This window comes from Episyrphus balteatus, chromosome 2, assembly GCF_945859705.1.
Source record: "Episyrphus balteatus chromosome 2, idEpiBalt1.1, whole genome shotgun sequence".
Lineage (NCBI taxonomy): Eukaryota > Metazoa > Arthropoda > Insecta > Diptera > Syrphidae > Episyrphus > Episyrphus balteatus.
The window spans coordinates 7,318,182-7,332,654 of record NC_079135.1 but is presented as its reverse complement, the minus strand read 5'-3'; the positions used below and the strand labels follow the sequence as shown (position 1 = coordinate 7,332,654).

The 14,473-nt window shown below is 32.4% G+C and overlaps 2 protein-coding genes across 3 annotated transcripts in view; one reads left to right on the top strand and one right to left on the bottom strand.

Annotated features, from left to right (window-relative positions):
- The window catches only part of LOC129912777 (uncharacterized), a 32,840-nt gene extending 32,663 nt beyond the window's left edge, over window positions 1-177 (bottom strand). Inside the window, exon 1 of the mRNA XM_055991188.1 lies at window positions 43-177. The gene's annotated coding sequence lies outside the window, so the exon portion shown is untranslated. The remainder of the gene's footprint in view (window positions 1-42) is intronic.
- A 4,254-nt stretch (window positions 178-4,431) lies between these two features.
- Window positions 4,432-13,768, top strand: LOC129912787 (adult enhancer factor 1). Of its 2 annotated transcripts, none has more exons than XM_055991212.1 (2): window positions 4,432-4,625; window positions 12,691-13,768. In XM_055991212.1, exon 2 carries the CDS (start codon window positions 12,907-12,909, stop codon window positions 13,549-13,551), a length of 645 nt encoding a protein of 214 aa, XP_055847187.1. In that variant the 5' UTR covers window positions 4,432-4,625; window positions 12,691-12,906; the 3' UTR covers window positions 13,552-13,768. The 2 variants fall into 2 exon arrangements, with proteins under 2 accessions (XP_055847187.1, XP_055847186.1); XM_055991211.1 differs by having other exon boundaries at window positions 4,452-4,722.
- Window positions 13,769-14,473: the final 705 nt, after the last annotated feature.

Sequence of the window (14,473 nt, the reverse complement as noted above, 5' to 3'; positions counted from 1 at the left end):
TAAAAATAAATAAATGTAGACAAGTTTTTTATTTTAACTTACCTTTCGAGGGTAAATAAATTTATTATTTTTATTTAACAAAAAAATGTGGTTTTTAAATAATTTATTTGAAGAAATAAACAAAACAAAAAATATATTTTTGTACTTTTTGAACACTTTTTTTTACAAAACGTCAAAGTGACAAGAGATGCCAAACTGCCAACATGATAAAGAAAAAATTTCAATACAGCGGTTAGTTTAGTACAATTGATTTACTACAAATTAAGGTAGTGTGCTCATCAAGTTAGCAGTAGCAGCTTAAAGCACTCCCAAACCAACTCAATTCTGTAGCAACGACAAATCAACGACGACCGAACACACAAAAAAAAAACTCTTTAAAGCCTGGTACGCTATTCGCGCTAAATTTAAGCCGATATAAAATTCCCATACTAGTTATCGATAATTTGAATGGGATAGATTTTAGCTCGGCTAAAATTTTCGATAATTTGTAGAGAAGCTTAAAGACCGATAACAGCTTAAAGACAGATAACGGATTGCAGATAGAAAGTAGAATCACGTGTTGTTTTTGTTTTACGTATATAATTTATCCAATTACGGGTCCACATGAATAATAAAACAACGGCTATTAGTATTTACTAGCGTTTTTCAATGGAAAGCACTTCCAACGAGATCAATGCTGTTCTCATCTACTCGGAAAGAAGAATATGAGTAGTTCTAGTAGAAAAATGTACTAGATCATGTAAACACGTTTAAACTTCTACTACTTCCAATGAAAGGGGGCAATTGGCAAAATGTATTTTTGCTCTGGTTCAAGCATTTGTTCAAAATTTTACACATATATAAACCTTGAATAGGGCTTTTAAGCAAGAAGTGCTCAAACGTCAAACTGTCCACTTTGAAGACACTTAAAGGCTTGGCCACACCGGAGGGTACGCGGTAGAGGTACAGGTAACGGTACGGGTATTTGTATGGAAAAAATTCCAAACTGACACATCAACGTTCGGGTGTGGAATTTTGTTAATACAAATATCGTTGCCGCTACCCGTACCGCTACCGCGTACCCTCCGGTGTGGCCAAGCCTTAAGTCTTAACTCAAAGAGTGAAAAAGTACAAAAGTGAAAAATTTCAAACGCATTTTGGTATGGTTTTTTTAAAATCAATTTGTAAACTCTTTCTTAACAAAAACTTGCGCTAGCGAGAAAAAAATATTTTCACTTTTTGTACTTTTTCAAAAATAGGTGAATGTAGTAAAGTCCTTACATTTGTTTTTTTAGCCTGGTACGCTGCTCGCGCTAAATTTTAGCTGAGATAAAATTCCCATACAAGTTATCGATAACTTGTATGGGATCCATTTTATCTCGGCTAAAAGTTATCGATAATTTGTATGGGAGCTAAAATTTAGCGCGAGCAGCGTACCAGGCTTTTACTAGAAAGCATTTATGGGAAATGTTAAATTTTTTTTTTATAAAAAAATCAATTTAACAAGAGTCCTTAAACAGTCAAGTCTGGCACGCAGATTGAGCTAAATTTTAGCCGAGATAAAATTCCCATACAAGTTTTCGATAATTTGTATGGGATACATTTTAGCTCAGCTAAATTTTTTCGATAATTTGTAGCAACAACCACTGTCGTTACCGCTACGCGCTGTTCATACAATTACCCATACCGCTACCGCATAAACCCTTCGGTGTGGTCTAAAGCCTTTAATACCCGTGTTTTGTTAAATTTAAAATTGGTACCTATTTGTCGTGTTCATCAAAGTGGGAGTTGTCAGATATGTCTTTGACAGATTCGCTTACTTCACTTTTAAGCTATATCTCAGCTATACCCGTAGAGGAAGGAATACCTAGATGGCCGACTCGTACCCCCTTGCCTAAAACACCATCAAATTTAATTTCAGATAGTATACATCTCTCTTATTTTTTTCTTCTTTTCCTATCTGTGAATACGTGTGAAAGGTATAATGCGATTAATTCCTTTCTTTCTCCAATTGATGCCCTCGCATACAGGTTTGTGCTTTGAATTTAAACATGATTTTGGTTTGTGTATGAACTTGAACAGCTTAAATAACTCACTGAATGCACACACCTTTCAATGTACAAAAATAAAAATAAAGGTTCGTGTTTTGAATTTTTATTATTATTTTATGCATTTATTCATCTTATTGGGCACTTAAATTGTTTTAAGCAAAACTCCACAGTCGAATGTGTTGTTGCCATTTAAAATGCATGGGAAAACTACTACATATAAGCACTGTGGAGTTTTTTCTCTCATTGCAGCTTTGTAGGGTCAAAAAAACACACCTCTAATAAACCCTGCAAACCAAACCTCAGTAGTTTAGGGGAAATTACAACCACCAACAAAGTCTTTACTTTGTAGATGTATGTGTTTCCTTATTTACCAAAACCTCTCCCCTCAAAATATTGTAGTTTTGTTTCTCCTGAAAAAAATAAACTCATTGGTAAATGGGAGGAAAAGAGTGCGATGTATGCAATGCTCAAGGTTTTCTCTCTTTTGTAATGGTGGCTCGCCATTTTCCTGCATTTCTAGTGAAACCTTGATAGCCACAGCAACATTAGCTAAGCAAAAAAAAAAATTTCTGTGCTCCAAAATAAAACAATTTAATTTGAAAAAATAAATATCGTCTTAATCAGTGTTATTTGTGAAAATTATTTTCAATACACAATGTGTAGTAGCACAAATTCTTCGGCACGCCACAAAAATTCCACCACCATTTCTTTCCATCATCAAAATGCACAACCTTAGCCTTGTGCATTTAGAAAAATTAAAATAAAAAAAATGATACAAAACCACCACCAATGGATTTGGAAAATAAAGGTATGCTTATTTTAAAATTAATAAATTATATAATTGTTGATTTTTCTGTCTTCTAGTGGAGATCAATTCCAGACATCAATGACTGAGTTTACAGTTCGAAATTTTCCTCCACGCCATCCAGAACGAGTGAAACGAATCTAATGTTTAGTATAGACTACAAAACTTGAGTGTGATCCACATTTCACAGACTTGTAGTGTAAGTTAAAGAGATTCCCTTCTGCTCTTTGTGAAGCTGATGGTACTATTTTTTTTTTTCTCAGGTCTGCACCCTCCTACCACTTGTTGATGTGTTCGCTCTAATCCTAGACAAAACCAACATTCAACAATAATGTCGAGTATAAAAATGACGTCAGAGACTCCTTGCTCGCCACAGTATTGGATGCAGTCCGTTCGAGTGGCAATCAAGATGTGCAAGTTCGTATTACAAATACATTGCTAGGAAAGCATTTTGTTCCCCTCAACAGTTGTGTGCATGAAGCGACTCTCCTTCGTTTAGTGAAAAAGAATTTCCAAAATTCCTGACGTAGATGTAAGATTTAAGAGAAATTCAACGCCAACATTCCTCATAGAAGTCTGAAGTAAAGTGTCTCACAAGACGTTCATGTTTTGATATATAATTCGACTGAATAAATCTAAATCTCTAACCAAAGTTTTAACTTCAGAGTTTATTTGTAATTTCATGTGTAGTTTCAAAAGGTTTAGATTTACTGCTTCTCTTACGTACATATTTCACCACTTAATTACGTACTTCTAGATTCAAGGAGCCATATGGAGTTTCAGTAGTTTTTCTGTAGCTAAAAAAGTACTGGAAAATGTACATCAGAAGCACTTCCAGATGTGCTTCGCTGATGTAGTTTTGAAGTACACTTGTCTGTACTTTTATAGGAGGGGAAATTCATTTCATCTTGCATGCAAGAAAGAGATAGATGCTTCACGTATTCTTATATACAGAAAGTATATAACTGAGTTTTTTCCCGAGCTCCTATCTTTTTTCAGTGGAAAAGAAGTACTTCTTTGACGTACATATTTCGTCGGTTTTTTCTGTAGTTCTACGTTTGCTGGGAAGGCTTGGCCACACCGAAGGGTACATGCGGTAGCGGTACGGGTAATTGTATGAAAAAATTTCCACATCTGAACGTTGATATGTCAGTTTGAAATTTATTTCATACAATTACCCGTACCGCTCCCGCATGTACCCTTCGGTGTGGCCAAGCCTTAACTATTCCAAAAAAATATAATATAAATCTAAACTTAAGCCTGGTACGCTGCTCGCGCTAAATTTTAGCTGAGATAAAATTCCCATACAAGTTATCGATAATTTGTATGGGATCCATTTTAGCTCAGATAAAAATTTTCGATAATTTGTATGGGAGCTAAAATTTAGCTCGAGCTGCGTACCAGGCTTAACCCTTAACCCAAAATTATCCAAAACATTCCCGAACACATCCCCTCATTTTTAGCAACTCCACCGCTGTACAATCCCAACTTGTTTCCAAAATTTGCGCACAAAAACTACTCAAATTTCTTCTGTTTCTGCACAAATCTACTACAATCCCATAGCATGTTCCATCTTTTTTTTCCGCATGCAGCACTTTTCTTTTACAGGCGTTAAACAAACAACAACTGTCAAAAGTCGTGTTCTCTCAAAAAAAAAAAAAAAACTTCTACAAAAAAAAATTCATTTTGATTTTTCACGAAAAAAAATCGTCACTTTTTTTTACTTTCAACTGGATAATTCGCACACATTTGGAATTTATTATTTTAACAAAATCCCACTCAAACGAAAGGTGAATATTTAAGCTTCCAAAAATTCGGACACAAAAAATTACCTCGGCCACACAATTGAATGAAAAAAAGATGGAAATAACCAAAGGGATGCCTTAGGTAGGTCAAAGGTGAAAAGTGCTCTCTGCTCAACTTGGCAAATAAGGACACACACAAAAAAAAAATTTTTGTTTACTCAGTGATTTTTATGTAATTTCTTGAACCCATCATCGCGACATCGCAAATCGCCCTCGCATCGATGCGAAGTCGATTGAAGCCGAGTGTGATTTTGTGTGATTTTTATCTCTGACGTTGCACACGGCAGCGATTTGGAATTTTTCTTTTTTTTTTTTTTTTCTGTTTCACATTTTCGATCGAATGAGATAGACACGAAGTTTCTTCTTCTTCGTATTCGTTTCGCCCAGCAGGCAGGCACTAGGCAAAGCAACCTAACCTCATTGGGGCGGATCGAATCGGATCGGGAAGCAGCAGCCAGTAACCAGGCTAGCACGAAGAAGTCTCAATTCTCTTTTTGGTCGAATCTAACTGGGAATGTGTTTTTTTCTAGTCAAAATCCATTCGTTCGCGTGTTTAAATGATCGGGAAAAAGCGAATTTTTAAACACGAAAGTTTGAGACATGCTCGAGCAATGAATTGTCGATGGACAATATGGTTAGGAAAATAGGAAAGGCAATTGTGTATATCTCCACATTTTGTTGGTCTAATGATTTTGCTTTGAGAGTTTCACATGTTTTGTAGATAGTTATTTTATGATTGAAAAAATGGGAATATTGAAAAACCACAGAAATGTGTTTGAATTGAGTCTGGGTACTCATTTGAGGCTTCGCTTAACGCGGATTACATATTCTTGTGTATCTATATGCTAAGCTACTTATATGTTTTGAGGGCCTACCTAACCGGTGTTCATTACAATGCCTCGTGTTCGAAGTTCAATAAAACTTAAATAAACAACATGATGTGAGTAGTTTTCTTGACATCCAGATTGAGGTTCATAGATAGAATGAATTAAGAAAATAACTAAACATTCGAGCACATTGCTGCCTAATCATTGTGTAAATTACATAATAATATAAGATTACAACTTAAATTACATTTTTTTTGTTTTCATATATGCAAACTTTTGCTGTGAAGTTTTTTCTTTTAAGTTTAGGTCTAATGGGACTATTGTTCCGATTTACTTCCTTGCTGGTGAAACAGAATAGCAAAGAAAATCGCCGATGTACAGCATGTCAAATAAAATCGCTCAAAATGTAGAAAAGATGAACAGATGAAATAAAAATATTTTAACCAAACAACCCGATTAGAAACGTCAAAAGTCATTGAGCTTTTAGCTTGAAGAAAGAGTTGACTTGACTTGTACCACAGCGAATTTCCTTGCTACAGCCAAAGCTACGTATTCTGGCACCAATATACTAATTTCATATTTTTATCTTTGACAATTGAATCGTTTATTTTCAAAACATGATAAGTCCACTTTTTTTCAAAATTCGTTTTCTTATCTGAATATGTTCTTTGGGGATAGTCACACCCAGTGTTGCCATAAAATATTTTATGAAATCGGGAGATTACCACATTAAAAATCGGGGAAAATCGGGGAATCAGTAAAAATTTAAAAAAAATCAAGACTTTAAATAAAACAGATTTTAAATAAAACAGAATCTTTAATTTCGATAGAAAACTTCCTGTATAGCATTGTCATCAAGTTCTGAGTTGAATAACAATAAATCATCAAATTCCGGCCTAGACATTTTTTATTTCATGAGCAAAGGCTGAGATGTGGTTTTGTTTTAAGATTTAACTAGAGTAAAATGAATTCTTTGTTGTTTTCGACCTTGCTTGTCGTTTTGAAATATTTTGAGTTTTAAACTGGGGGGTGTCGTTCCGTAATTTTTGAATTGATAAAATCGAAAAAAAACGATTATTTTTAACGTGGTTGCCCGTTTTTTTGCTTCACAAAAAGTTTTTTGCCACATCACAGTTTGAGAACCTTCAAAAATATTTGAAATCTTTAAAACTTCAAAGTTCTTGAATACCCAAACAGGAAAAAGTTTAATAATGTTGTAATGTTGTATGTGTAAAAAAATTTCTAAATTAAATAGTCCTTGAAAATGAGAATTTTCTTGTTTGCATTAGTAGAATAAAAGTTAATTAAATTTGTCGCTTTTTTTGAATTGTCTAACGATTTTAAAACGTTTCTTTTGAAAGAAATTTAAAAATTATTTAATTTAAATTATTTAATTATTTAAATTTTAATTATTTAAATTATTTAATTTAAATTTATTAACATTTTTTTAACGCAATTTTATTTCATTTGCAAAAAAAAATTATTTTCAATGCAATTTTTTTTATAATGGAAGACAAATGCATTTATAAAAAATATTTTAAAAACCCGCTCTGGTGTAATAATGAAATACAATCCTAAAAACTTCGGTTAAATCGAATATAAAATATCCATGAAAAAAAAAAAAACAAATAAATGAAAACGAGACCTTTACCTATCGTCAATAAGCGCTGTCGTTTTAAAGACATTTTTTTAAATATTATTGACCAGACAGAAAAAAATTTTTCAATCGTCAAAACGATGTCGTCTGATAAAAGTTAACTATCGCTTTTAAGTGAAGCAAGAATACCGTCATAACGATATCGTCTGTCGATAATGAATTGTGGAATGATCCTTTTTGTTACTCAGGTATTCTCTTGATAGATTAAAACCAACAAATAAAAAAAAAGGAAACAAATAAGACGAAAGGAATTTTTAAAACATTTAAGTGAAGTTCTGCCAACTTTAAAATAAAATTTGAAATGTTTCTATGAAAAAAGTGACGATGTTAAGGTAGCACATTCTTTTTTGAATTGAAAATCGGGAGAAAACCTAATTTTTAAACACAAAATCGGGCAATCGTAAATAGCTCAACAAATCGGGAGAAATACGAAAAATCGGGGAATCTGGCAACGCTGGTCACACCTGCCTTCGAAATATGAAGCATCTACTCAGTCTAGATTCGATTTTACAGCTACGCGAAAAAAATTTTTTACTGTCGTCAAAACATGATAAAAGTCCTGGACTCATCATTTTTTGAAAATAAATAGCAACTTTTTTATGAGTAATTGACTACACATAATGAAGCTGACTACTGACTCAAAATCTTGAGTTGAAAGCGTCTTTCAAGTAAAATAAATACTCGCAACATTATATTCTATTCCCAAATGCAATTGTTTGATAGACTTAGGCTTTACAAAAATTTTATATTCATTTTTAAACTAATTTCACATTCGTTTGTTTTCAAAGTATGATAAGTCCAAAAGCGTTTTAATTTTTTATCTTTTGAACTATCGCACTGTGGGCTAGAACGCTTTTTTAGCTGGAATTAATTAAAAATGTCAACTTCTTCCAAAATTGATAATTTTGGTCTCATTCGATAGATAAATGGACTAGTTATAATTTCTCATTAAAAGTTGAGGTCAAAACATTCATTGGCTACCTAAAAAACACAGTCGAAAGCAATTTTTCGAAAAAAAAAACGAAAAAGGCCACTTTTTCCTCTATCCAGATATTCGTTTACTGAGTTTATTTTAACGAATTGATTGTGAAAATTTTGCTAGTTTATCAATGAGTGATGTATCTTAATATAGTATTTGCTAATAAATTGTTATTATATTGAACTTTTGTGTATACATTTTAAAGTAAAGTATGTTACTAGCACCGATTTCATATAAAACGAATGTTCCTAAGCTTTAAAAAAAAGACACGCGTAGGCACACTCTAGAAATAATTTTAAAAAGTAGCTAGCCTATATGGCTGTATGTTTTATATAAAACTATGTCCTACAAGAGCAAACTTTTTTCGCTGTAACTCCGAAAGTATAGGGAGCAAAATATTCAGAAAAACTACTTACGATGAAAAGAAAACGAGTTGAATGTTTTCAAATAACGATTTTGTTATTTCCATTAACATTTTATATTCCATAATAAGCAAAAACAACTTTTGTTCGCTTCAATGATACCATTTTCGAATTTGATGCGTTCAAACTTCAAAGAACCCAATTTTTTGTTTTTTAGACCAATGCTATGTGTTGTAAATTTGAAAACCTCATTTTACGTAATAACTCGCTTATTTTTGGTGTTGTTCTTACCATTAGAATCTGTTGTGCCATAAAATTATCATTATTATATCATTCGACACCATTTTAATGCATTAAATTGCAATTTTAGACGATTTCGTGAATTTCTATAATTAATTCCAGCTAAAATAGCGTTCTAGCCTACACAGTGTATCGGTCCGTAAATATTCTGTAGCTAGGAAAAAGTTCTACAATATGTATTTTTTATACATTTTGCTACACTTAAATAAGAAATGAGAACGTTGTTTTCCTCTCCTGAAAAATTTGAAATTATAGACTTATCAAGTTTTGAAAATAAATAGTTCAATTCTACAGCCACAGCTACATCATTCTGATCCACCAGTTACGCTTCCTGACTCATAGTCTTTCTTTATTGTGTTGCTTCGGGGACAGATTTAATTGTCTGAACCTGAGATTTAATTTCTATTATTTACTCTTTATTATTTAAGCCACCTCAGCCATTCGACCTTGGCTCTTGCGGCTTGATATGCGCTACGTTTACATTTCATATGCTAAAGGTTTGGTAGATTTTTAGGAATTTACACAATACTTTAGCACTGTGCCCTTAAGAAATTTACCAAGTAGCTTCATTTTATATAAACAAAATTATTGGGCATTGAAATCTATAAGTACATTTTTTTAAATTCAGATTGTTCATCAATCATTCTTTACATGCTCAATATAAGAGGATAAATCTTTGCCGCCGGGTACAAAGGGGTTAAGTCATAATTGATAGTTTGCTTGAAAATGTGAAGTTGAGCTAATCGATGAACTTTTGAGCATTGATCCTCTTATTTTTATAGAAAAGAGTTGTTCTAAATTTATATTTTTGATACCAAATAAAAGAGAAAAAAGAAGTTATTCTTATTTCATCGAAAACCGGAAAGTGCAATTTTGTGACTTAACCCCTTTGTAGCCGGCGGCAAAGAAATGTACCTGTAGTTTGTAGTACTGTTTAAATCTATACAAAAGCACTTGAATTGTAAGCTGCAGCTAAGGTTATAGCTACGGTGACCATCCGTCCCGGTTTACACGGGACTGTCCCGTATTTCTGTAGCTTGTCCCGGGTTTTTATTTAAGAAACCCGGGACGTATAAGTGTCCCGTATTTTGCAATCTGTCTTGTTTCTGTCCCGTATTTGCACATTCTCTGATTTTTGTATTCAAAATTTTAAATACTTTGTATGGAGAACAAGAATAAAGTGGTTGGGAAATAAAAGTTTCCTTAATTTTTCAGATTAAAGTAATAGTTTAAATAAATTTTCGTCAATTAGGTACCCAGTTTCAGCTTAATTTTGTTAGTTTGAAAAGCTACACCAGAAAAAGTCTTTTTTTTTTTTCTCAATAATGAACAATACGAATAAAGAAACCAGCTTCTTTTAAGAGCTTTCAAGGATATATTAAAAGATTAATTAAAATTTAAGGCTTCACAATTTCAAAATCATATAAAATAAAAGCTAAAGATCTCGCGATTTTGATAAAAAAAATATTTTTTTAACAGCAGAACCTTTTTTTTTTTTTTTTTTTTCTGACTATTTTGTAACCGACTTAATATTACAACGAAAATGTTACCCATAGAAACGTTTACCTTGATATACACTAGGAATAATTAAGAAAATTAATTTAAAGAAAAATTAATTATTTTATTTAAAAATCAAATTTTTTTGTTTGTTAGCTTATATTTTTCTTAAGAACATCATAACAACTTTTTTTTAAACCTTTATGTACATGTACAATGTTCATTCGTAAACTCGTTCATTCGTAAATAGAAAAAAAACTTACTTTAATAACCAGCTCCAATGATTTTTAATTTTTTAAATAAGAAATAATTAAATGGCGTAGGTATTTCAATTGAATATCAAAATCATGTTTTTATGATTTTAAAATTTCTTATAAAATAAGAATACAATTATTTTTGTATGCCTTATTTCATAAAAGGCTTAAATACATTTTGTTGTCTTTAGTTTTGAGTTTGTTACGTTGTTGACTTTTTGTTATTTCTTTCTTCTTATAAATTATCTTATAATTATTATAAAATTTAAAGATTTTATAAAACTAATTTTTTGTCCCGGGTTTAGCTGCCAGAAATACATTCACCGTTGTTATAGTTGGCTTTTCTTCAACTACAAGTATAACTAGACCATTGCATTCGTTAAACTTTAACGATACTAAGGAAGATCTATCACGTGGCAACAATTTTGATTAGATATCATTCTTATTTAAGAAAATGCAATGCATTGCATTGGAATTACCTTACTAGGCAATTATTTTATGTTATCACCCAAATCCAAATAATGGCTGTGGGCTAGTCTATACTGTGCATTTTGCATATAAACAAGCAAACAAAATTTAATAAATAATCCTAGCTCATGGCATATATCATCTTAGGGTATTTTTGGATGCTGAAAATCTGATTTCCCTGAAAATAGTTTTGCATGAAAAACAGTTTAGAATTTGAAAATAAGAATCGTCATAGCAACTTCCGGGGATGGTTTTATGAGAAATAAATTTAATATTTGTTATTTATGATTTCAAACCATATAATGTAGGTCTCATTTTAATCTGTTCTGTTTTTTTTTGGGCATTCTTCTTTAACATTTTTTTATTTTTCTTTTACAATCTTGGTATTCTCTTCGAAACCTAATGCTTTTCAAACATTTGTCAAGGAGTTAATAAAGTAGAAATATAATAAATTGTTTGTCCTCTCCTGTTCTTGGTCGTTAAATTTCTTCGGTTTTTTTTTTTTTAGGTTTTGGGATAAAATATAATCAGAAGAGCCAAGTGTTTTACCGAACCCAAACTTCTGTAAAGCAGTCGTCTCAAATTGGCTCTTAAAAATTGAAGCCTTTTATAATATATAATGACACCTAACCTTATTATCGGTTAACAAAACGCTTTCCCTATTCCAAAAACTTAAAGCCATGATTTTCACGGAGAGAATCTGCCAATATTTCTGTTTTAGGCAGTACCCAAACAGACATAGTATTTTTTCAGTATACCATTATTTCGCAACATGGTTTCGATCTCAAAAAGTTTATTAAAAGTTTTGCCATTTTTTTTTTAGGATTGAAAACAGAAAGAGGGTGTAACTCCTCGAAAAAAAAACACTTTTTCACCAAAATATTTTTATAAAGTCTCTTTATTCTTTATTGGATAGAACATAATGTAAAGTCATTCCTGTTTATAATTTCAAATGTAACATAATTGCTGGTCTTTGCAATAAGTTTTATTTTTTCTCTTCACCTCAAAAAACACCATTTCACCCAAAAAAAAGTGTGTAAACTTATTTTGTTTGTATTGATTTATTTATTGCTTTTGAGGGACTTCGCGGATTTTTTCTATTTTTTGGAATATTTATACAGACTTCTTAGTCCCCAATTTTCATTGGGGTATCATTTTTGTCATAGTTTTTGGGGGTACAACTAACTCTGAATTTAATTTTTTCGTTAAAAATAAAATGCACGACTGGGTCGCACCAACTTGCTCTTGTAGTTCAAAGTACCTTTTTATTAGTTTATCATTAACCATTAACCTTTATTATTATACAAACAAAATTGGTTTAACCATTAACGATAACGATTAAGGGAAAAGGCCGACACCGGGTTTTGGTTATATTTTACCAATTGTATTGACTTTTTCTATTTTGCTCTCATTAGATTCAGCACCAAAAATTAACTTAAAAAAATATGTGTCTTATGATTATATGCCATAAATAATGTTGTTTACTCTGCACCTTTCCTTCTCTTCTGCGAAAAAAAAAAACACTTTTGATCCTTCATCCTTATTACAAAAGAAACATTTCTGCCAAATTTCATGAGGGTAATAATTTTTTTTATTTAATGCCTATTTTACCTTTTCTAAAAATGTAATTCTTGGAAAAACTATTTAAACTATTTATTTTCTTTAACTTTTAAATACTTACATCGAACATCTTTTTTCTTTTACAGGCATCACGACAGAATGCTTGCCATTACCAAATGCTGCGGCTGTTGCCTTACAAATTAATCGAATCGAACGCAACTTCTCCTTGTTTTTCTGAAGTTCATAAAACTTCAGACAAACTTGAGACGTACACAACAACACACACTCACACACAAAACAAGACACTCTCTTTCAAATACACAAAACTACAGAATTAACCTCTTCGCTATTCTCCCTGCACAATGACTAATTGTGAAATTGTTATCGTTGCGACAACTGATGAACCAGCAACGGACATTCAAATTCCCTTCAACGTGATAACCTCAGCGGCAACAGTTTCAGCCACTGGTGTCACAACTACCACTCATCACCTCGCGCCACTGCAACAAAGCTCGGAACAGCAAGTCCTGCAGCTGCAAACCGAAGCCATCCAGCAGCAAGTGCAAACGGCGGCCGGGACATTACCGCCGCAATTGGATCGTTATCCAGCCAATAGTCAGGAGAAACCATTCCAATGCAGCATTTGTGAGCGACGGTTTCGACAGCTAAGCACACTAACGAATCACGTCAAAATCCATACCGGCGAGAAACCCTACAAATGCACGATATGCGACAAAACCTTTCGACAATCGAGCACCCTAACGAATCACATGAAAATCCATACCGGCGAAAAACCATTCATTTGTTCGTTCTGCCCCAAGCAGTTCCGTCAGCTGAGCACACTCACAAATCACCTCAAAATCCACACCGGCGAGAAACCATTCGAATGTGCCGTTTGCAAGAAACAATTCCGCCAATCGAGTACGCTCAACAATCACATAAAGATCCATGTCATGGACAAGGTTTATATACCAGTGAAGATCAAAACCGAAGAGGAAGAGGGATGACTAGAAATGGTGGCCGATGGTCAGACACCGGTCACCACGCCAAATCACCAAACTCAACTCCAACAGCTTCCGCTCCAGCTCCAACAACAGCAACAACAGCAAACGCAAACACACCAAGTTGTTTTGGATGCAACGCAATTAGCCGAGGGCATAATCTCTGCAGCTGACGTGGTGAAGATCGAGGTGAATAGCGTACAATCGGACTGCGAATTTCCAGGTGAAGGATGAGTCTTTAGAGACATTTTATAATATTTTTTTTGCAATCAGTTATCCTACTTACTACTTATTACTATTTAGTATTTATATGTATGTGTAGTGTATAGTTGTATTCAATAGTTTATTTGTTTCTCCTTTTTTTGAATATTGTTTTTTTTTTTTTTATTTTTTTTAGAAACAAAAAATATCCTTTTTGGCTTTACTCCTAAAAATAATAATCAGAAAGACTTAAAAGCTGTGTATGTATAGAAATGACGATGAGGAAAAAGAGGAGGAAGAGAAGATGAAAAAACAATCCTATATAGATAAAAACGTACCTATAGAAATTTTGTTGAAAGTAAACTAAAGTGAAAGCAAGCAAAAAATAATTAAAAATACACTTTTTCTTTATCCCTTTGATTTGATTGTTTTTTCTTTTAATTTTTTATCAGTTGAACTGCTTTTGAAAAGCTATTTTTCTACCCATATATCTATATTCCATCGAATTCATCATTGAGTTGATTTGAGTTTTTTCAAATTTTTTAGGGGATTTTCTTTGTTTCTTTTATTTAAAGAAGAAATCTTAATTTGTATGCAAAGAAAAATAAGTGAAAATCTAGTATTCTATGTAAAAGCTGAAAATACTTTTATCTTGAAAAAAATAAAATGAAATAAATCTTCAATAAGCAAAGTGACACGTTATCTGTTGTAGATTTTGCCTTTTTAG